The sequence below is a fragment of the Canis lupus genome, chromosome 1 (assembly GCF_011100685.1).
Source record: "Canis lupus familiaris isolate Mischka breed German Shepherd chromosome 1, alternate assembly UU_Cfam_GSD_1.0, whole genome shotgun sequence".
Taxonomy (NCBI): Eukaryota; Metazoa; Chordata; class Mammalia; order Carnivora; family Canidae; genus Canis; species Canis lupus.
The window spans coordinates 88,342,745-88,367,613 of NC_049222.1; the positions used below are offsets into that span (position 1 = coordinate 88,342,745).

General features: G+C 36.8%; 2 protein-coding genes across 11 annotated transcripts in view; one reads left to right on the forward strand and one right to left on the reverse strand.

Annotated features, from left to right (window-relative positions):
- Positions 1-24,869, reverse strand: part of C1H9orf135 (chromosome 1 C9orf135 homolog) — a 141,275-nt gene that overhangs the window by 103,599 nt on the left and 12,807 nt on the right. The window lies entirely within an intron of this gene.
- Positions 1-24,869, forward strand: part of PTAR1 (protein prenyltransferase alpha subunit repeat containing 1) — a 98,792-nt gene that overhangs the window by 8,152 nt on the left and 65,771 nt on the right. For 5 of the 9 annotated variants that reach the window (XM_038527114.1, XM_038527117.1, XM_038527118.1 and 2 more), the window contains 5 exons: positions 8,013-8,068; positions 9,633-9,823; positions 12,405-12,477; positions 16,907-17,202; positions 20,147-20,204. In XM_038527114.1, coding sequence (XP_038383042.1) covers positions 17,112-17,202; positions 20,147-20,204 — 149 coding nt within the window. In that variant the 5' untranslated portion in view covers positions 8,013-8,068; positions 9,633-9,823; positions 12,405-12,477; positions 16,907-17,111. The remainder of the gene's footprint in view (positions 1-8,012; positions 8,069-9,632; positions 9,824-12,404; positions 12,478-16,906; positions 17,203-20,146; positions 20,205-24,869) is intronic. The other 4 variants (XM_038527116.1, XM_038527119.1, XM_038527121.1 and 1 more) reach the window with 2 other exon arrangements.

Genomic DNA, 24,869 nt, shown 5'->3' on the forward strand with positions numbered 1-24,869 from the left:
GAGCCTGGGGCCTAATAGGACTACAGGATTATGTCCTCAGCTAGCCTTTACTTCTGTAAATTTTGTCTCCTCTGGGTATATCATGACTTTTCAACCTAAGGCATTAAGTTCTTGAATGTTGAGTTAGCAGTAGGTTTCTAAAATTCTCTCCTTGTTAATTTCCTCTGAAATTATACAATTCCATACTACTAAAACTTTCATAAAATATAGTCAAATACTTTGGGTCTCTCATTCCTTTGCCTGTCACTTGGGATCAAACTTCATTTTTGTCCTGAAGAACATCTGGCTCACATTTTGCCTTTTTTTTGCTCTCATCCTCTCTGTGTATGGATTGATTTTCCTTTTTCGGAATAATCCCATCTCCCTGTGGTGTTCACCGTCCCTAATAGAACTAGAGGACTCGAGTCTTTCTTCATCAGATTTTTCTTATTACTCTAGAATCCAGAGAATGAAAAGGGTATCTGAATATCTAAGACATTCCAACATAAGCTTTTATTCCACTGTGAAAGGTTAAATGTGTTGTCTTCCCTAAAGTGATGATTTCAGAACAATTGCGATTTTATGTTCATATAAAATTCTAAGAACAAAAATACCAAGATCTCAACATCCTTTACAAAAAATATTCAAAAAGCCTGCATCTATTTTTTTAAAGGTGTGTTGTTGTTTTTTTTTAAGCTTTTATTTATTTATTTGAGAGAGAGAGCTAGTGCATGAGTGTGGGCAGTGGGGAGCAGAGAGAGAAGCAGTCTCTCCGTTGAACAGAGAGCCCAATGTGGGGCTCAATCTCAGGAGATCTGAGCCAAAGGCAGACACTTAATACACTGAGCCACCCTGGCTCCCCCTCCCCCGTATCCATTTCTACCATGAATTACAATTTTAATATTAAAGGAAACTACTCTGAAATGTACTTTAAATGTAACTATATAGCTTATGCTGTGTCATCTCTTCTCATTTACCAGGGTCTATTCTATTTAGTTTAAGAAGAACTAAATTTCTATTTCTGACTGAACCTTACTATTACTGAAAAATGCATCATATTTTCTCCCAGTGTGGATATACATGAGGAGAAAATTTTGTGTAAAAATTAATTGCCTTTTTTTCTTGGCACATTACAAGGAGGACTATTTTGGAAATAAAAAATATTAATGATTACTCTGATTTACCAATTGGAAAAGTTTCTTCAATACTGTGACACAAAATTTCCTTCCATTATAGTCAGAATGTGGCATAAGTGTTTTTTATTTTCCAGATGGCTATAATTTCTTGCTTTCTTTTTTTTTAAAGATTTATTTATTTGTTTATTTATTTATTTATTTATTTATTTATTCATGATAGACATAGAGAGAGAGAGAGAGAGAGAGGCAGAGACACAGGCAGAGGGAGAAGCAGGCTCCATGCTGGGAGCCCCACACGGGACTCTATCCCGGGACTCTAGGATCGTGCCCTGGGCCAAAGGCAGGCACCAAACCACTGAGCCACCCAGGCTGCCCAATTTCTTACTTTCTATCTAAATTTTAAGAGTCACAGAATAAACAAACCTAGAATCTGAGTTCACTGGGACAGTGAAGGTTATTTGGTATAGCATCTTAGCCAAAGGAGAAGTGTACTTCTGGCCTATAAAATACTCTAAGTAGACTTATCCTACCACCACATTAGCCCAGAGGAGAGAGCACACAATCACAAAGGCAGCCCCATTCCATTTCATACAAGTATAATCATAAGATCCATCTTATGTTGAGCTAACATGAACCTTCTTGCTAGATGCACTTGTTGGTTCTGCTTCTGGAAGATAAAAGATAAGCTTTATTTTTCTCTTGTGAAAGATTCTTTCAGATATCTGAAGAGAGTTAACAGGTCTTTTCTTTTCCCAGGTAAACAAAGCAAACAAACTTACATATTTTTCATAATTATTTTGGCTGAACCTCTGGATATGCCTCACTTTGTGATCCCCTTAAAAAGTGATTCTCAGAAAAGAGTACAATGTTTTACTCAGACCAATGCCAAATAAAGTAGGACACTGTGTCTCATACATATGATTCTTTGCATTTACTAGCACAAGCTAAGCATGGGAGAAAGGAAGTAAGAAAGTATAAGAGACAGGAAGGAAGAGAGGTAAAGGAGGAAGAAAGGAAACAGATGAACTTAAACAAGATCAGGGAGAAAGAAACAAATATATATATATTTTCTATGTATGCCCTGAGGCTAATACTAGGATCAGAACTACAAACTAGTAACTAAACTTTGGATCTCTGGCAAGGTTGGAAAGCTCTTTATTAAGCCTCCTGCATTAAGGCTGGAGCCTTTGAACAATTGAGGGGGCCTATGAAAATACAACTCCTCTGGGGTGTCTGGATGGTTCAGTTGGTTGGACATCTGCCTTTGGCTCAGGTCATAACCCCGGGGATCCTGGGATTTGAGCTCTGGGTCCAGTCCGACATTAAGTTCCCTGCTGAGTGGGGAGCCTGCTTCTCCCTCTCCCTCTGCTCCTTCCCCAACTAGTTCTCTCTCTCTCTCTCAAATAAATAAATGAAATCTTAAAAAAAAAAAAAAAGAATACTAATCCTCTCCAAAGCAAGTATCCCCAATTTACACTCTCAGGATTCCCCCAGATAAATTCAACAAATATGAGCTCACAAGATGCTATTGGTTAACACAGAAGGAAATAAGCTGAGCAAAAACAACAATGAATAGATTTAGGCCTCCCACTACCAACCGCTCCCACTCCAATTCAAATGCTTGAATTATTAGATGCAGCATGTTAGATAATCTGAATAGAAATTCCAAAGAAACAAATCTTGGCATCATAAAACAACCTGATCAAGGGACAAATCACCATCAAAAATAATCAGAGAAACTTTTAACACGAACATGGATACATTAGTCAGCACTTTCCTCTTCTCACCACGGAAATCTGAGAGCCAAAATTATGTGGAAAATAAAAATTCAAATTTTGGTAAAATTAAGAGACTCCAAAATAGTAGTAAAGCCTGCTGAGCCTTTAGAATTCACGTGGCAGGGGCAGCCCGGGTGGCTCAGTCCTTCAGCCCAGGGCGTGATCCTGGAGACCTGGGATTGAGTCCCATGTTGGGCTCTCTGCATGGAGCCTGCTTCTCCTCTGCCTGTGTCTCTCATGAATAAATAAATAAAATCTTAAAAAAAAAAAAAAAAGAATTCACGTGGCAGTAAGTGAAGAGAAGCTACGAGCAATGCGGTAGGCAGAATCATAAATCCTTGCCCTCCAAGATTTCCTGCCCTAATATGAGGGAGTATGAATATGATGAATGCACTATTACACCTATGATCGTGTTACATGACAAATGAGAGTTTGCAGATACAATTGGGAGTACTAGTCAGTTGACTTTTAGTGAATCAAAAGGGAAATTCTCTGGGTGGACCTAATCTAATCACATGAGCTCCTCTGAAAGCAGAGTTTTCTGTCTGATGACAGAAGAGAAAGAAAGATCTAAAACAGAAGGAGTCTTTAAACTAATATAACACTGTATGTTAACTAACTGGAATTAAAACAAAAACATAAAATGTGAAAAAACAAAACAAAACAAACCCAGAAGGATACCAGGTCTGCTGCTAGTTTTGAAGATGGATGGCCACATGAAGGGAGAGTGGCCTCTAGGAGCTCTAAGAGTTGCATGCAGCTGATAGCTAGCAGTTCTACAATTGCAGGGAAATGAACTCTGCCGACAACCAGAATGAGCTTTGAAGTGATTTCTTCCCTAGAGATTTCAGATAAGCGCCCAGTCCAGCTGATACCTTGATCTTACCCTTGTGATATTCTAATTAGAGAACCCAATGAAGCCTGCCCCATTTCTGACCTATAGAACTGTGAGCTAATAAGTGCTGTTTTAAGCCATTAAATTTGTGGTAATTTGTAATGTAGCAACAGAAAACTAAAATAAGTGATATTTCAGAAAGTATTAGTTTTATTTTATTTATTTTTAAGTTTTCAAGTTTTTATTTAAGTTCCAGTAAGTTAACATACAGTGCGGTGTTATATTTCAGGTGTAGAATTTAGTGATTCAACATACAACACCCAGTGCTCATCACAAGTGCCCTCCTTAATCCCCATGACCTATTTAATGCATCCCCCCATCCACCTAATTTTGATAGGGATTTCATTAAATGTGTAGATTGCTTTGGGAATATAGGCATTTTAGCAATATTTGTTTTTCCCAATCCATGAGCATGGGATGTCTTTCCGTTTCTTTGTGTCATCTTCAATTTCTTTCACCAGTGTTTTGTTGTTTTCAAAATACAGATTTTTTAAGACATTTTTTTAAAGATTTATTTATTTATTCATGAGAGACACGAGAGAGAGGCAGAGACATAGGCAGAGGGAGAAGCAGTCTCCCCACAGGGAGCCCGATGCAGGAATCAATCCCAGGACCCCAGGATCACACCTGAGCCAAAGGCAGATGCTCAATCACTGAGCCACCCAGGTGTCCCTCAAAGTACAGATCTTTTACGTCTCTGTTTAGGTTTATTCCTAAGTATCTTAGGGGGTTTGGTGCAATTGTAAATGAGGTTAATTCCTTCATTTCCCTGCTGTTTCATTTTTAGTGTATAGAAATACAACAGATTTCTGTATGTAGATTTTGTATCCTGCAACTTTCCTGAATTCATGTATCAGATCTAGCATTTTTTTTAGTGGAGTCTTTCAGGTCTTCTGTATAGAGTATCGTGTCTTCTGCAAATAGTCAAAGTTTGACTTCTTCCTTACTGATTTGAAGGCCTTTTATTTCTTTGTGTATCTGATTGCTGTGGCTGGGACTTCTTGTACCATGTTAAATAACAGTGGTGAGAGTGGACACTCCTGTCTTGTTACTGACCATAGAGGAAAAGCTCTGTTTTTCCTCATTGAGGATGATATTAGTTTTGGCTTACTTTGTTGAGAGTTTTTACCATGAATGGGTGTTGTACTTTGTCAAATGCTTTTTCTGCATCTATTGAAAGAATCATATGGTTCTTATCCTTTCTTTTATTAATGTGGTGTATCATGTCAATTGATTTGTGAATATTGAACTACGTTTGCAGCCCAGGAATAAATCCTACTTGATTGTGGTGAATGATTCTTTTAATGTAGTGTTGGATTCAGTTTGCTAGTATTTTATTGAGAACAATTAACAATATCCCATGTTCATCAGCGATATTGGCCTGCAGTTTTCTTTTTAAATGAGTCTTTATCTAGTTTTGGTATCAGGGTAATGCTGGAATCATAGAATGGATTTGGAAGTTTTTCTTCCATTTTTATCTTTTGGAATACTTTGGAAAGAATAGGTATTAACTCTTTTTTAAATGTATGGTAGAACTCACCTGTGAAGCCATCTGACCCTGGACTTTTGTTTTTTGGGAGATTTTCAATAACTGATTCAATTTCTTTGCTGATTATCAGTCTGTTCAAGTTTTCTATTTCAGTTTTGGTAGTGTATATTGTTTAGGAGTTTATCCATTTCTTCCAGGTTGTCCAATTCGTTGGCATACAGTTTTTCATAATATTCTAATTGTTTATATTTCTGTGGTGGTGGTGGTGGTGGTGGTGGTGATTTCTCTTCTCTCATTTGTGATTTTATTTCTTTGGGTCCTTTTTCTTTTCTTTGTGATGTCTGGCTAGGATTTTAGCAACTTTATTAATTTTTTCAAAGAACCATCTCCTGGTTTCATTGATCTAGTCTATTGTGTTTTTTGTTTGTTTTTAATTAAGGATGTTATTTATATATATTTATTTATATATTCATGAGAGACACAGAGAAAGAGGCAGAGACTTAGAGGAATAAGCAGGCTCCTCTCAGGGAGCCCAATGTGGGACTCATCCCTGAACCTGCGATCACATCCTGAGCCAAAGGCAGATGCTCAACTGTTGAGCCACCCAGGCATCCCTAGTCTATTGTTTTTAGTTTCTATATCATTTATTTCTTCTCTAATCTTTATCATTTCCCTTCTTCTGCTGGCTTTAGGCTTCACTTGTTGTTCTTTTTCTAGCTCCTTTAAGTGTGAGGTTAGGTTGTTTGAGACTTTTCTTGCTTCTTGAGGCCTGTATTGTGGTATCCTTTCATCCTTTCCTTATAAGACAGTTTTTTCTGCATCCCAAAGGTTTTTGAACCATTGTGTTTTCATTTTCATTTGTTTCCATGCATTTTTAAATTTCTTCTTTGATTTCCTGGTTGGCCCATTCATTGTTTCGTAGCCACTAATGTTGTTTAACCTCCATGTATTTGTGATCTTTCCAAATTTTTTATTGTGGTTGACATCAAGTTTCATAGAGGTGTGGTAAAAAAATATGCATGGTATGATCTCAATCTTTTTGTGCTTGTTGAGGCCTGATTTGTGACCTAGTATGTATCTATTCTGGAGAAGGTCCCATGTGACTTGAAAAGAATGTGTATTCTACTGCTTTAGGATGGAATGTTCTGAATCTATCTGGCCCAGTGTGTCATTCAAAGCCATTGCTTCCTTGTTGATTTTCTGCTTAGATGATCTGTCCATTGATGTAAGTGGGGTGTTAAAGTCCCCTGCTATTATTGTATTACTATCAATGAGTTCCTTTATGTTTATTATTGTTTTACATATTTGCATGCTCCCATGTTGGGTGTATAAATACTTACAATTGCTAGATCTTCTTGTTGGATAGTTCCCCTTTATTTTGATTTAGTGCCCTTCTTCATCTCTTGGTTTAAAATCTAGTTTGTCTAATGAAAGTATTGCTATTCTGGCTTTCTTTTGATATCAATTTGTATGATAAATGTTTCTTCACCTTCTTTCAATTTGGAGGTGGCTTTGGGTCTAAAATCAGTCTTGTATAGGCAGCATATAGATGAGTCTTGTTTTTTATCCATTTTGACACCCTTTGTCTTTTGATTAGAGCGTGTAGTGTGCATACATTCAGAGCAATTATTGACAGATATACATTTAGTGCCATTTTATTACTTGTGCTGTTGTTTCTGGAGATTTTCTCTTTCTTTCTTGTCTTTGTCACTTTTGGTCTTTTCTTTTCATGCAAAGGAATATTTCTTTAATGTTTCTTGCAAGGCTGGTTTAGTGGTCATGAACTCCTTCCTTTAGTTTTTGTTTGTCTGTGAAAGTTTTTATCTCTCCTTCTATCAAAAAGTACTATTAAAAAAATTCCTAAAAAAAAAATCCTAAAGATGATGAGCCACATCTTGAAGTACAAAAAGTAACTCTGAGCAGCTAATGGGTTGGGAAGAAGGTGAGGTGAATGGTATCAGATGCCCCCACTTATGAATGACATAAGAGGAGAGCAGAAAAAAAGGCTGCTGGTTTATAATGTCCAGTGAGCCTAGTTCTTACAATTTTGCTAATAGAGAACATTTTGATTGCTCTTTTCAATGTAAAATTATGTCCTTTGTTTCATTTTACTTCTTTTGACTTTGAATCATACTTATTTGATATTAATATTGCAACATATACTCTTTGGTTATTTGTATTTTCCTGGTGCATCTTGGCTTATGTTTTTATTCTTAGCCATCTAGCATTATTTAGGAAGCTGTTCATTTGGAGATAAAATATAATTAATCTTTGTTTTTCTTCTTTAAAAAAAAGATTTATTTGAGAGAGAGAGAGAAAAAAAAATGAGCAGGAAGGGCAGAGGGAGAGAGACTCTCAAGCAGGGCTCCATTCCAGGACCCTAAGATCACAACCTGAGCCAAAACCAAGAGTCAGATGCTTAACTGACTGCACCACCCAGGTGCCCCAATCTTTGTTCTTCAAAAAAAGAAGTTTAAGCCATTTTCTCTGGTTGTCATAACTTTTCTGTCTAGTTACCCTTTTTCTTTCTTTTCAATGACTCCTTGTTTTCCTTTCATTTCTGTCTACTCTATGGACAACACTTTGTTATTATTTCTATTGACTTCAAAAGCATTTATTCAATTTTTTCCACTGGGTGCTCCAAAATTATATATTATATTTTTAATTTTTCTAGCAGTTTTTTTTTGAAGCTTTTCTAACATATTCTTTAACTTGTAACCTCCCTGTTTTTCAAGATCTGGAAGGAATGTCACCTTTTAACATTATGTGAGATGACACTGCTGAGAACAAGGTATGCCGTCAACAAATGCTTATTTAATTAGACTGAATTGAAATTAGTTTGTTCTTTAAGCCCATTTGAAATTACTTGAAACATAAGAATGGCACAACAGCTCAGGCAGCTGTGGGTGGGGAAAGTTTAAACACTACAGCCTCTGGTAATGCAAGTGAAAATGTTTCTAAATGAATGGTAACACAGCATGGCAAAAGTTTCCTTATTATTATTTACTACTCATTGTTGAGAGGCACCGAAGCACTATGTTTTGGAATGTATGTATAAAAATCAGTTCAGTCATTAATAATCAGTCTCTATTCCTGTTCAAATGAAACCCAAGGGAGAATGCTTCATTTATTTACCTTTCAGCATCTTTTGCTTCCTTATCTAAACCCTCATGCTGGGGTGTAGCAGTACTTCCACATTTTCCAGAGTCTCTGATTTCCTGCATGTGGCATCCTGTCCAAGGGCAATTTAACTGTCAGGATATATCATCATCAAGTCCCTCAGCAAGTTGCCCAACTTACCATTATGGCACCATGAATAGTTTTATTGGGATGGCATAGTCTTAAATCACTTAAATCCATGAAAAAGTAATGGAGAACTGTTTCAAAGGCTCACACAGCAGTTGCATTAGGTGTGTGGGTAAAACACGATAGCCATGAAGGTATTTTGTGAGAAAAGCCAGTCATCATTTTGATTTGCCTTCCATTTCCTGCCCACATTATTTTTCTAATTGCAGGATAACATCTTTATAGCTGTTCTAAGGATTTGTTAGCATGGCTCCCAGAGGCTTCTGGGAAAGTGACCCTCTCTTGGCTCTGCAATACTAAGTTTAAAAATATACTTGGATCAGGATGCAGCAGGCTGCTTGCACCAAGAATGATGAATGAGAACTATTCATGCTTAGGTTTACTGTATTGTGTTGTACTGCCTCCTATATTATATTCAGTGTTGTACTGAGAGATTGAATATACAAATAACAATGATCAGACTATATATAAAAACAGAACTCTGACCTACAACTGCAACAACCTGCGCACGAAATCAACCAACCCAAGAAAGCAGACTGCTATAAATCAGACCTGCAGGAAGTCAAACTGCTATATCCAGTGATGGTCTAGGAAGCCAGACAATAATCCCAGTAACAATTGGACCCAAAACACCAGGATTTGATTAATGACAGACAGATTTCCTAATATTTGTCCTCAGCCTGCCTACAGTTTCCTCATGTCCACAGCTTCCAATCAGGGCATACCTGAAGCCTTATCTTTCTTCCACTCATCTGCCTGTCTGTATCTGCCAAGAGGCAAGTGACAGTGGCTGGCTCCCTTGCTGCAGAAGCTCTGAATAAATAGCCTCTGCTTGTTCTCAGTTGTGTTTATTTCCAGTACAAAGCTGAGTTTAAGGAGTTGCTTAAATTGTCAAAGAAGTGGTCCCTAGTGCATCCCCAGGCTACTCTACTGAGAGAACTGATCCAGTCTTATGTATTTAACTCTAGATGTAAAGAGAAAGACTTACCTCTCCAGAAAGACTGATATGATTCTCACCTGGGTCTTATCATTTGTAACTATGTACCTAGTGGTGAGGATTTCAGAAGCTGGAATTTCCACCTGGCCTGAATGATGTTGCTGACCTCTGTGATAGTATCATGACTGTGCTGACTTCCTTGAGATAATTAAACCCTGCTTGATCTACACAAGGTGCATGTGTCTGAGCTTACAACTGACTTTGTCAATACAATGATCATGCACCCCCTACATCTCAGATTGGGTAGGTAACAGTTACATATTTTGGAAGTGAGTATAAAGATTTTTGTTTTCTGTCCAGGCTAGCATTTATAAATAAATGACTGCTTATGGGAGTATTTCTTAACCTGAAGCCAGGTACCATGTAGGGAAGAAAGGGATACAGGCACAGACAGCAGCATAAGAAAGGCTAGGAACAGGAACATAGCAATGCTGTGAATCTCTTAGGCCTCCCCAATTTGCCATATGATTTACATCTAACTTCAAATGCACAGTTGTGGCTTCTACAAGCAAAGGGATAAGTGGAAGGAAAAACTGAAGCAAACACCTTTGCCTTGAGGGAAGTCCTTTTAAGACCATTGATTTCTGAGTTCTCTTGAACTAAGGTGACAAGCAAATCTAAGCAGACTCCTCTGAGCTCCTGAGATCTCCCCATCTGAATGCTGTTCTCCTTCATTCCCACTGCACAAGGACCACAGTCACATTTGACTCTAAGTGGAACCCTGACACAGTCCAGACATCCATTTTCAATCATTTGAGACCTAAATATGTCAACAAATATTTTCAGAAGGAACATTAGGTAAAGCAATCATTTGCTAAATATGAAAGTCTAATTCCCTCTTTACATTGCCAATTCCATATTTGGTATTGGCCACCATTGCTAATATTTATGACACCATCTACAACAGGGCTTCCAATCTGTCAATTTGTGATACATCATTTAAGAAGCAGCAATTCTTTTTTTTTAACTTTAAGATTTTTCTATCTCATCCATATGCACTGTAGAGAATGAGAGAGAAAAAGAGGGAAGGAAGGGAAGAAAGAAAGGAGAAAAGAAGGGAGGTCACAATTAATACCAACACCACTATCAGTATTTCTGTATAAAGAATTCCAATCTTACTGATGTTGTTATGTAATCACAACATACATTCCATTCCATATCTTTCTTTACTCAAAAACATGTTAACATTTTTCTACTTCATTAAACACCCCACAATGTCAAAGTTAATGACAGGAGAGTATTTTAAAGTCTGGATAGTCCATACAGTGTCTCCTACTGTTAATAACTCATTGTTGCCTATCTTACATTATTATAAGGAATGCTGCCATTAACATCCTGTAACTAAATCTTTCCCTGCATGCACAATGATTTCTACACGAAAAAAAAAAAGTAGAAATTGAAGTTATGGATCAAGAAGCTAAATACATCTTTATGACTTTTGATCTCTGTATCAAAAAACCCTCTAGAAAGGTTGTAAGAATTTATACTCCCTCTAGCAGTGCATGAATGTGTTCATTTTCCCACATACTCTCTGTATGAATACTATATTTAAGGAGGTCATTTTCCCCTTTGTCCCTTCTTGACTTTCTTCCTCTTGCCAACTGTTAACACAATAATGCACCAGAGTTTTGCTAAAAGAAGGGTTTAATTGTCTTATGCACATTTCACCACAATGCATCCCAAGGACCCGTGATACATAGAATCTGAAGAATGTGACTCAGCCTTTCAAGGACAGATCAGGTACCTTGGGGGAAAAGCTGAGTAAAAAAAAAAAAAAAAAAGAAAGCCAGAAAAAAGGCCTGGGGCCTGGGCTAGGGGTGGGGGTAACAATGAGAAAAATGAAAATTGATCCTTTTGTGTTTATCTGGGAAAGACTCTAAGTAGAGTGGTAGGTGATTAAATGAGAAAAGTAAATTAGTGTTTTGTACCATCCTCTGGATGCAATGTCTAGCCTCAACTTTATCCCTGAACTCCAGACTTACATATTTAACAATCTATTTTAAGATTTGCACTTGTTTTTCTATTTCTCTCATAACCACTACCACCAACATATACTACATTATAGAAAAACCTATGCACCTACCTCCAAAATGTATCTTGATTTGGTCCATTTTTTCCATATTACTGCCAGTATTGCCATTTCTCATATGACTATAGATTCTTAATTGTTCTCCCCTGTTCCTACAATCCATTCTGTACACAGCAGCCAGGGAGTGATACTCACATCATGTCATCTTCCAAACTAAAATAATTTAATGGCTTTCTATGACTTTTAGGATAAGATCACAAGCCTTTATGTAACTTACAAGCCTTAATATACAACTATTTAATTTCTTACTAAAGTGGTTTTTCTAGGGATCCCTGGGTGGCGCAGCGGTTTAGCGCCTGCCTTTGGCCCAGAGTGCGATCCTGGAGACCCGGGATCGAATCCCACGTCAGGCTCCCGGTGCATGGAGCCTGCTTCTCCCTCTGCCTGTGTCTCTGCCTCTCCTTCTGCCTGTGTCTCTGCCTCTCTCTCTCTGTGTGACTATCATAAATAAATAAAAATTAAAAAAAAATAAAGTGGTTTTTCTAGATCAAAATCTTTTATGTTTCATGAAATTTTCCTCTGAAAATATTAAACCAATCGATTCTCTCTCAGTAATGAACTAAAGTTCTTATGTTCATATGGTAAATTGCATTCAGCCAAAAGGAACAGAAAGCCTCATGAAAACTAGTTAATATGAGAAAATATTTCATTTGATGAAGGACGAATGATAGAGCAGTTTTCAGGATTGCTTGATTAAATGTCTTAATGTCATTCTTCTCTCTACTTTGCCCTTAGGCTGACTCCCCTCAGGATTATAAAACATCTGAAGCAGTTCTAAGTTAACATCCCAGCAAGACCACAACCAGAGGTAAAAATGGGTCCTATCCCCTGGTGTCTCCTACCTAGAATGAGGAAATCTTTCCCAGAAGCCCAATAGTAAACTGCCTTCAGTTCTCATTGGCTGGAAATGGGTGACATGCCCTCTCCGAAACAAGTCACTGATAAGGAGAATGGAACTATCAGGAAGAGTAATATTAACAGCTAAGTCTTAAACCAGTCTGGATTCTGTGCTAGAGTAAACATGAGGGTTCTGCCAGTAAGGAAGAAGTTGAAGTGGGGTGGCTCTCGGGAGGCAATCAATAGTAAATGATAATACTGAATATTAACATTAAAAAAAACTTTGACAATTTGTTTGAAGAAGAGCTATTATTTAACATTGCATTTACTTGACTACCAACTGCATTAACATTTTCTCTTATGTTCTGTTCTCTATTGTTTTAATTCCTTTGGGAAGTCTCAGTCCTTTTTGGTAGCAGCAAAAAATAATAACAGCAGTAATAATAATAATGATAATGATGATGATGAAGAAAAAGAAAGGAGAGGCTGACTGGCTGATATCATTACCAGAATCTCAAATTAGTTTACAAAACCCACTTTTTTTTTTTAAAGATTTTATTTGTTTATTCATGAGAGACTCAGAGAGAGAGAGGCAGAGACACAGGCAGAGGGAAAAGCAGGCTCTATGCAGGGAGCCTGACATAGGATTCAATCCCAGGTCTCCAGGATCAAGCCCTGGGCTGAAGGCGGCACTAAACCGTTGAGCCACCCAGGTTGCCCTACAAAACCGACTTCTTCAGGAGAATTTCCTTTATAATATCAAGTCTGTACATTTCATTCAAGCACAGTGACTACTCAGTAGAACAGGGGAGACCACATTAATCCACAAAATATTCATTATTTGCACTAACCACATCAACATAAGCAGGAGAATCAATAGGGCTGCAGGTCTCAAGAAGATTCTTAAATTTTACCTACAACCCAAGACTACTTCCTTATAATTTCACATTATAATCTGTGTTCCAGACTCTCCAAACTTGTCCCCAGACCTTCCTTTAAGGCAGAACAAGTTGGATCACACCTAGCTTCAACTCCAGTTACTCTCTGACTTGTTTTCTTATGGGTTTTCTGTATCATTAACTTAAAGAATAACTGATGCCACTGAGGGGGAACTTATACAGTTTATTGTAGTTGGACCATCGGCTCCATTAACTTGAACTCCAACAATAAACGCTCTGCAATCTCTCTCATCTTTACTAATTTTCGTCCAACATTTCAATTTTAGTTACTAATTACATTTTAACTAAATAATACTTTTCCTCCTTTTAAAGAGTATTTCCCTTTGAACAATATTCATTGGATAGTTATTGGATTGCTCAGCATCTCCTTATTGATATATGGGATATTTACATATTAAAAATATTATGTGTCATATAGATTCCCAATTCTTTTAATTTTTTAATTTTTCAAACTTGATTAATGTATTATCTCTATATCTATAATCTAACAGTCTTATTTATTCATATTTTCTGCTTTGGGTGATATGATTAGAAAGACTTCTCAATCAGTGGTAAGGTATATCATTCCTTTCAAGGAGCCATGTCTTTTGATTTCATAGTAACTGTCAGACTTTATTTATGTATACAATTATATATTTAGCTAATGAAAACCTTTCAAATGCCAACAAGAAAATTATTTGGGGCAATGCATTAAAGTTGACATGATAAATGAGGTCTTTCATGCAGGACACTGTCCTATTAATGACATTCTTCTCTTTCATTTGTATTCGCTCTCCCTGGATGACATCATCCTCAGGCACAGGCACTACATCCACACCCATAATCACCTAAATCCAGATTTCAGGCCAACATGTAAAGAAATTCTCCCAGCCCATTAGAAGTAAGAGAAAATCAGTCAGAAGGAAAGAACTGAAGTGTGGGGCAAAAGTACTAAAGGAGAAAGGTGAATATTGTGAATGTTACACTGGCTCTATTGTTCAGAAGCAAGGGGTCAGTTCCATTTCACTGATCTCCAATTTGCTCTGGCCAAGGTCAAAGCAATTCCAGTTATAATCTGCCATGGCGTGGCAAAAACATGGATACTATTTAGAACTGGAAATAAAGAACCGTGTGGGAGACTGAGAAAGGAAAATATACATGGCTTTTTCTAAAATGTGCATTGGTAAAGAAATCAGGAACCAAGGCTCTCATAACAGCTAAAGAGTTACACCTACTTACCAGTCACAATTACAACTCATATGTTGAAAGGGAGGGAAAGGTGTTCAAGAATCACTTCCCTCTGAGTATGTCTTTTTTTTTTTTTTTTGAGTATGTCTTAAATATCCACTTTTTACATAAAGAGATTGGTACACTGCTGCCCTTTAAAGAAAAACTATCCTCTATTCGAAATCAAAACCTGAAAATCAGTAATAGATCAGATGGGCTTGATTTTCCAGAGGCAAATCAATGAACTCCTTAAAATATTCTTACTCTGAGGGTTTTCTTAGAAATCAATTTAAAAGTGAGAGAATTCAGGACACAGGTGTTTAGGGTTTTTTTTTTTTTTTCTTTTTACTGAATTATTGACTAAACTGATTGGTTTAATGTTCCATGTATTCTGAGGGAAGGCACAGGGGAAACGGTCACTGGTTACTGAAGGTTAAGAAAACAGACCTCAAACCAGTTGAAAAGGCTTGATGAAGCACACACAGCTAGAAAGGGGCAGAATTAGAACTGAACATCAGACTTTCAGATTTTCATTTTGGCATTGCTTCTACTCTCTACTGCTCCTTTTACTATCAACTTCTTGTTTTCTGGGATTTTATATTAAAGCTAAATGGTAATAGATGTAAAACAATTTCAGTGGATTGCTAATATTTGAACATGAAGAAGATAAGGTTGAGGAAATGAGGTGAATCACAGAAGGAACAAGTTGTCATCATTCCATTTCACTTAATCAGTATGGTTTTGAGCCAAAGAGAGAAGAGGAGGGCCCCTGTAAAAAGTTGATATGTGACACTCAACATTCTAGAAATAGCTATCCCAGATTTTAAGAAGACTTTTAACCATTCTCTTAGAGGAAGGCATGCAGTGGATTGTGAAGCTCAATAGAACATGGGCTCTGTCCAGAAGCTGACCTGGGTTCAAGACCCAGCTCTGTCAGTAACTCTTTGGGCTAGGCCACTTATTTCATTCAGATAATGGAGAAAAATAAAGCAGTCACTTCATGGGGTTGCCAAAGATTAAATATAGTAATATATATATAAAGCATTTAGCATAGTGCTGGGCACAAGGTAAACACAGTAATGATCCCTTGCTGTGCTTTTATCATAATAAGGAGCACAGAGAGTTCCAAGAGGCTGCTTCATGGTGGCATAGGAGACCTCGTTCTACAATCTGGAATCCTACTTTTATCCACTTCCTTGATCTTGGATCAGAGAGTAAACCCTGAGATTCTATCCATGGTGATCACAGAATTTGGAGGCAGAAGGAGGTCTGACTCAAATCTGCTGTGTAATCTTGAATCAGCAATTTCATTTCTTTGAGTTTCATTCCTTACCTGTGCATTGAAGATACCAATACGGTTTTAGCAAGTTGTTTTGAGGGCTAAATAGATGAGAAGGTGATGGTATTTTTGCATAAAATGTCTTTGTAGACTCAAAAACCCCATATAATACGGGTTATAATTATTCATCTCACCTGCACATGTTGGAGTGTTATTACTATCAGCAGAGCCTCCTTTTCCTATTCTTCAAGGCTCATTTTCCTGACACCTAACTCCTCTTCCCAGGGCAATTCTAGGCTTCCCCATTTTGACCAAATCATGTTTGTTCACTGAACATAAATTATGTAGGATTCTGAAATGCCATGGTGGTTCCTGCTTTATGCACTAACCAGACCAGAACAGCTGCTGAGCTAAGCATCAGTTCACAATCCATGAACTAACTCTTCAAGATTATAAGATCCACTTCTCATTTCCTTTTGCAATCCTGATACAGTCTAACATTGGGAACTAAGTCTAGAAATGGTAGGTTGGGTCAAGTTATAGAAACCCTCTATAATGAGCAAGAATCTGGATTTTTCTTTAGTGGTTGATAAAGAGTAACCGAAAGCTGTTAAGCATAGAATTGACAGTCATTTTTGTGTACTAGAAAAATCACTTTGGAAGTTGTGTAGAGGTTAGCAGGAGGCTTGCCTAGAGGTATGATCTGTGTAATCAACATCATCAAGAAAAGGGGAAATATGCTAAGAATTCCACCTAATACAGAAAGCAAGTATTAAAAATAACCTTTCAAATATTTCCATCAATATCCTTAACATTTCAACTTAATTATGTTCAATTAGATAATACCTAAACATTATTGAAATATTAGAGAACATAAGGTAAAGGAAAAAATTGATTACTCTACACTACCCAGAAATAAATGCTATTAACATTTTGGTGTACATGTCTCTTTTCAGACTTTTAATTTGTGTGTTATATGTGTGGAAAGGGAGAAGGAGAGAGAGAAGAAACCTGACACAAAAAGACATAAAAAAACACTGTAATATATCAGGAAGAGGATGAGCCAGAGATGAAGATAATATATATGAGGAAGCATTATTATGGGGGGAGAGGCCAACAGACACAGTTTAAAGTTGATACATATGGGGAGTTGGCTTCACAATGGAAGTGGAATATGCAGTAGTCTTTATTTTTGTTTGCTTTGTGTACTTTTTTTTTTTTTCTGGCTTTACTGAGACATCACTCACATTGGGTAAGTTTAAGATATACAATGTAATGACTTATATATACCAGAAAATGATTACCATAATATAGTTAACATGTCCACAACCCGTATAGTTACAATGTGTGTGTGTGTGGTGACTTTTAGAATCTACTCTTAAATTTAACTATAGTCACCATATATGCTACATGTTATCCCTCCAGAACTTATGTATCTTAGAACTGAAACTCTTTGACCACCTTTAACCATTTCCTTTACCCCTAGCAACCATCAGTCTATTCTTTTTTTAGGAGATATATATATATATCCATATTTTATTCATTCATCCATCAATGGACATGACTTAGGTTGTTTCCATATCTTGCCTATTGTAAATAATGTTGCAATAAACATACGGCTGCAGATGTCTCTGAGAAAGTGAGTTCATTTCGTTTGGATATATACCCAGAAATGGAATTTCTGGGTCATATAGTAGTTCCATTTTAAATTTTTTGATGAACCTTCATACTGTTTTCCATAGTGGCTATACCAATTTACATTCCCACCAACAGTGTACAAGAGTTCCCTTTTCTCCACATCCTCTTATCTCTTGTCTTTTTAATAACAGCCATTCTAATAGGTGAGAGGTAGTATCTCACTGTGGTTTTGATTTGCATTTCTCCAATAATTAGTGATGCTGAGTACCTTTTCATGTACCTCTTGAATACCTTCTTTTGGAAAAATGTCTATTCAGGTCTTTTGCCCATTTTAAAAATGGATTTCTTTTTTTGCTATTAAATTGTATGAGTTCCTTATATATTTTGGATATTAAACTCTTATCAGATATGTGGTTTGCAAATATTTTCTCCTATTCTGTTGTCTTTTTCTTTTGTTGATTTTTTCCTTTTTAGTCTATTAGTTTATTTTTGCTTTTTTAACTTGTGCTTTGGATGTCATATCTAGAAAGGCACTGCCAAGACAAATGTCAGTGAGCTTTTCCCCTATATTTTCTTCTAGAAGTTAAAAAAACAAAGCCCACAGGGAAATTATTAGTAATTCCATAGACTACAAAAGGACTCATCACAGGCTGTTTTCAGTTCTCCCAGAGTATATTTAAGATGTTTTTCATCAGGACCCCTAGGTGGCTCAGTGGTTGAGTGACTGCCTTTGGCTCAGGGCTGATCCTGGAGTCTGGGGATCAAGTCCCACATCAGGCACCCTGCAAGGAGCCTGCTTCTCCCTCTGCCTCTCTCTCTCTGTCTTTCATGAATAAATAAATAAAATATTTTTAAAAAGATTTTTTTTTCATGTAAAAGCTAAGTTATATGCAAACTGACTTTTCAGAGATAGTCTGTTATATAAAGCAAGACACCCTGGAATTTGTACAGCTATTTTTTTTTTTTTTTCAAAATACAACACTAGAAAGGTAATCTACCTTTTCCTGGAGCCACAGGGAGAGCCATCATTAGGCATACTATTTCTTAACCCCTCAGAATGGAGGGATATTCACAGATAATAAAATCTTTCCCCCAAAAAAAAAAAAAAAAAAATCTTTCCCAATGTAGCAATTTGGAGCCAGAATGTTTATATTTAGCAACTCTGTGTTTGTGTTCTTTATTAATACATATTGTTCCTATTAAGACTTCCCCTTTACTAGAACTATTCCAGACTGAAGAATGAGCTGCTCGTTTATGCATGATTCTCCATATGGCATAAAGAACTATGTTCAAGGGGTAAAATTAAGCCATCTGTGGTGGTGTTTATATTCTTCTTTTAAACTGGTCCTTTTAGTGGTAAATCATTCAAATATATAAATATATTTCACCTTCTCTGGATTTCTTCATCACACCCAAAAGTGTGTGTAACCTGCACTAGATGTATAGTCCTTTCTATTTTTTACTTGTTGATGAATTTTGATGACCACACAGTTACTTCTCCTTCAAAAGCAAAATGCAATAATAGTAAATAGTAATATCAATTCTACATTTATCTGTTTCCACAAGAAAGCTGGAAATGCCATTGCAGGCTTTTACATGTTTTTTCTTCCAAATGGTTTCTGTTAAATCCTGGAAATGAACAACAAAAGATCAAATTATTAATTCCTCATTCATCACCAAAGTAATGAAGTTGTCACTACTGGGAAATACTTTAGGGAACATAATGCACACAAAGCCATGTTATTAAATAAAGACACTCCGAGAACTGACACAAAGTAGATATTTAATAAAAATACATGTTGAATGAAAGAATGAATGAATGAATGGATAATCAAATGAAGTAGAACTGAGGTTCCTGAACCTAGCTTCTGATTTCTTTTATCCTTGAGAAAAAGTGTTTTTTGGACATTTCAAAATGTTGGAATGTTATAGTGGACCTATGGGATGATTACGATTACAGAAAAAGATTCACACGATAGAAATACCAGAAAGGGGAAAAAGAATGAAAGGAACAACAGAAGATATGTTTAAAGTAATGATGGCTGATAATTTTTCAAAATTAATGACAGACATCAAACCATAAATCCAGGAGGCTTAGAGAACACTAAGCAAGATAAATACAAAAAAAAAAAAAAAAATCTACATCTTGGTATATCATATTCAAACTGTAGAAAATCAAAGATAATGACAAAATCCTGAAAGAGGCTAGAGGATAAAACCCATCATACCTATAGAGAACCAAGGATAAAAATTACATTGGACTACTTTTTGGAAACAATGCAAGAAAGATGAGAATAGAATGAAATATTTAGTGTTGAAAAACAAACCCACCAATCTAGAATACTGTATTCAGTGAAATTATCCTTCAAAAGTGAAGGAGAAATAAAGATTTTCTTAGATAAATAGCTACTGAGGGAATTTGTTAAGTTAAAAGAATTTCCTGAGAGAAGAAAAATGATACAAGTTAGAAACCTAGATCTACATAAAGTAGTACCCTTACAAAAGTAATAAAGGAGAGTAAAATCTTTTATCTTTCTTATTATTTTTTTATCTAACAGATAACAGTTTGTTCAATAAGAAAACAGCAACAGTGCATTCATTAGGTGATTATCACAGGTAAGTGAAATGAATAACAGCAATGTTATAGGGTAAGAGGAAGCAATTGGGAATACATTGTTATGAAGTATTTGAAGCAGTATAAAAACAGAATTACCTACCATATAAGGAATAATAAAGGGAGTCCTTAAAACTGAAATGAAAAAACACTAGAAAGTAACTCAAATTCACATGAAGAAATAAAGAGCACTAGTAAAGACAACTAAAGGTAAAAACAGTATAGGTAAATGTAAAATCAATATAAATGTATTTTAAACTGGAACTTTTTTTAAAATATCTCCTATCTGATTTTAAAAACAACTGCATAGAGGAATGATTACAATCAATGCTGATGGGCATACAATATATAAAGATATAATAGGTATGACAGTAATGGCACAAAGGAGGAAGGAGGAGTGAAAATATTTAAGAGCAAAATTTTTATACCCTACTGTAAATTAGGTTGCTTTTACTTTTATTTATTTTTTTTAATTTATTTTTTTATTGGTATTCAATTTACTAACATACAGAATAACACCCAGTGCCCGTCACCCATTCACTCCCACCCCCCGCCCTCCTCCCCTTCTACCACCCCTAGTTCGTTTCCCAGAGTTAGCAGTCTTTACGTTCTGTCTCCCTTTCTGATATTTCCCACACATTTCTTCTCCCTTCCCTTATTTTCCCTTTCACTATTATTTATATTCCCCAAATGAATGAGAACATATAATGTTTGTCCTTCTCCGACTGACTTACTTCACTCAGCATAATACCCTCCAGTTCCATCCACGTTGAAGCAAATGGTGGGTATTTGTCATTTCTAATAGCTGAGTAATATTCCATTGTATACATAAACCACATCTTCTTTATCCATTCATCTTTCGTTGGACACCGAGGCTCCTTCCACAGTTTGGCTATCGTGGCCATTGCTGCTAGAAACATCGGGGTGCAGGTATCCCGGCGTTTCATTGCATTTGTATCTTTGGGGTAAATCCCCAACAGTGCAATTGCTGGGTCGTAGGGCAGGTATATTTTTAACTGTTTGAGGAACCTCCACACAGTTTTCCAGAGTGGCTGCACCAGTTCACATTCCCACCAACAGTGTAAGAGGGTTCCCTTTTCTCCGCATCCTCTCCAACATTTGTTGTTTCCTGCCTTGTTAATTTGCCCCATTCTCACTGGTGTGAGGTGGTATCTCATTGTAGTTTTGATTTGTATTTCCCTGATGGCAAGTGATGCAGAGCATTTTCTCATGTGCATGTTGGCCATGTCTATGTCTTCCTCTGTGAGATTTCTGTTCATGTCTTTTGCCCATTTCATGATTGGATTGTTTGTTTCTTTGGTGTTGAGTTTAATAAGTTCTTTATAGATCTTGGAAACTAGCCCTTTATCTGATATGTCATTTGCAAATATCTTCTCCCATTCTGTAGGTTGTCTTTGAGTTTTGTTGACTGTATCCTTTGCTGTGCAAAAGCTTCTTATCTTGATGAAGTCCCAATAGTTCATTTTTGCTTTTGTTTCTTTTGCCTTCGTGGATGTATCTTGCAAGAAGTTACTGTGGCCGAGTTCAAAAAGGGTGTTGCCTGTGTTCTTCTCTAGGATTTTGATGGAATCTTGTCTCACATTTAGATCTTTCATCCATTTTGAGTTTATCTTTGTGTATGGTGAAAGAGAGTGGTCTAGTTTCATTCTTCTGCATGTGGATGTCCAATTTTCCCAGCACCATTTATTGAAGAGACTGTCTTTCTTCCAATGGATAGTCTTTCCTCTTTTATCGAATATTAGTTGCCCATAAAGTTCAGGGTCCACTTCTGGATTCTCTATTCTGTTCCACTGATCTATGTGTCTGTTTTTGTGCCAGTACCACACTGTCTTGATGACCACAGCTTTGTAGTACAACCTGAAATCTGGCATTGTGATGCCCCCAGATATGATTTTCTTTTTTAAAATTCCCCTGGCTATTCGGGGTCTTTTCTGATTCCACACAAATCTTAAAATAATTTGTTCTAACTCTCTGAAGAAAGTCCATGGTATTTTGATAGGGATTGCATTAAACGTGTATATTGCCCTGGGTAACATTGACATTTTCACAATATTAATTCTGCCAATCCATGAGCATGGAATATTTTTCCATCTCTTTGTGTCTTCCTCAATTTCTTTCAGAAGTGTTCTATAGTTTTGAGGGTATAGATTCTTTACATCTTTGGTGAGGTTTATTCCTAGGTATCTTATGCTTTTGGGTGCAATTGTAAATGGGATTGACTCCTTAATTTCTCTTTCTTCAGTCTCATTGTTAGTGTATAGAAATGCCACTGACTTCTGGGCATTGATTTTGTATCCTGCCACGCTACCGAATTGCTGTATGAGTTCTAGCAATCTTGGGGTGGAGACTTTTGGGTTTTCTATGTAGAGTATCATGTCATCGGCGAAGAGGGAGAGTTTGACTTCTTCTTTGCCAATTTGAATGCCTTTAATGTCTTTTTGTTGTCTGATTGCTGAGGCTAGGACTTCCAGTACTATGTTGAACAGCAGTGGTGAGAGTGGACATCCCTGTCTTGTTCCTGATCTTAGGGGAAAGGCTCCTAGTGCTTCCCCATTGAGAATGATATTTGCTGTGGGCTTTTCATAGATGGCTTTTAAGATGTCGAGGAATGTTCCCTCTATCCCTACACTCTGAAGAGTTTTGATCAGGAATGGATGCTGTATTTTGTCAAATGCTTTCTCTGCATCCAATGAGAGGATCATATGGTTCTTGGTTTTTCTCTTGCTGATATGATGAATCACATTGATTGTTTTACGGGTGTTGAACCAGCCTTGTGTCCCAGGGATAAATCCTACTTGGTCATGGTGAATAATTTTCTTAATGTACTGTTGGATCCTATTGGCCAGTATCTTGTTGAGAATTTTTGCATCCATGTTCATCAGGGATATTGGTCTGTAATTCTCCTTTTTGGCGGGGTCTTTGTCTGGCTTTGGAATTAAGGTGATGCTGGCTTCATAGAACGAATTTGGAAGTACTCCATCTCTTTCTATCTTTCCAAACAGCTTTAGGAGAATAGGTATGGTTTCTTCTTTAAACGTTTGATAAAATTCCCCTGGGAAGCCATCTGGCCCTGGACTCTTGTGTCTTGGGAGGTTTTTGATGACTACTTCAATTTCCTCCCTGGTTATTGGCCTGTTCAGGTTTTCTATTTCTTCCTGTTCCAGTTTTGGTAGTTTGTGGCTTTCCAGGAATGCGTCCATTTCATCTAGATTGCCTAATTTATCGGCGTATAGCTGTTCATAATATGTTTTTAAAATCGTTTGTATTTCCTTGGTGTTGGTAGTGATCTCTCCTTTCTCATTCATGATTTTATTAATTTGAGTCTTCTCTCTCTTCTTTTTAATAAGGCTGGCTAATGGTTTATCTATCTTATTAATTCTTTCAAAGAACCAACTCCTGGTTCTGTTGATCTGTTCCACAGTTCTTCTGGTCTCGATTTCGTTGAGTTCTGCTCGAATCTTTATTAACTCCCTTCTTCTCTTGGGTGTAGGATCTATTTGCTGTTTTTTTCTCTAGCTCCTTTATGTGTAAGGTTAGCTTTTGTATTTGAGTTCTTTCCAGTTTTTGAATGGATGCTTGTATTGCGATGTATTTCCCCCTTAGGACTGCTTTTGCTGCATCCCAAAGATTTTGAACGGTTGTATCTTCATTCTCATTAGTTTCCATGAATCTTTTTAATTCTTCCTTAATTTCCTGGTTGACCCTTTTATCTTTTAGCAGGATGGTCCTTAACCTCCATGTGTTTGAGGTCCTTCCAAACTTCTTGTTGTGATTTAGTTCTAATTTCAAGGCATTATGGTCCGAGAATATGCAGGGGACAATCCCAATCTTTTGGTATCGGTTCAGACCCGATTTGTGACCCAATATGTGGTCTATTCTGGAGAAAGTTCCATGTGCGCTTGAGAAGAATGTGTATTCAGTTGAGTTTGGATGTAAAGTTCTGTAGATATCTGTGAAATCCATCTGGTCCAGTGTATCATTTAAAGCTCTTGTTTCTTTGGAGATGTTGTGCTTAGAAGACCTATCGAGTATAGAAAGAGCTAGATTGAAGTCACCAAGTATAAGTGTATTATTATCTAAGTATTTCTTCACTTTGGTTAATAATTGATTTATATATTTGGCAGCTCCCACATTCGGAGCATATATATTGAGGATTGTTAAGTCCTCTTGTTGAATAGATCCTTTAAGTATGATATAGTGTCCCTCTTCATCTCTCACTACAGTCTTTGGGGTAAATTTTAGTTTATCTGATATAAGGATGGCTACCCCTGCTTTCTTTTGAGGACCATTCGAATGGTAAATGGTTCTCCAACCTTTTATTTTCAGGCTGTAGGTGTCCTTCTGTCTAAAATGAGTCTCTTGTAGACAGCAAATAGATGGGTCCTGCTTTTTTATCCAGTCTGAAACCCTGCGCCTTTTGATGGGGTCATTAAGCCCGTTCACATTCAGAGTTACTATTGAGAGATATGAGTTTAGTGTCATCATGATATCTATTCAGTCTTTGTTTTTGTGGACTGTTCCACTGAACTTCTTCTTAAAGGGGAATTTTAAGAGTCCCCCTTAAAATTTCTTGCAGAGCTGGTTTGGAGGTCACATATTCTTTTAGTTGCTGCCTGTCTTGGAAGCTCTTTATCTCTCCTTCCATT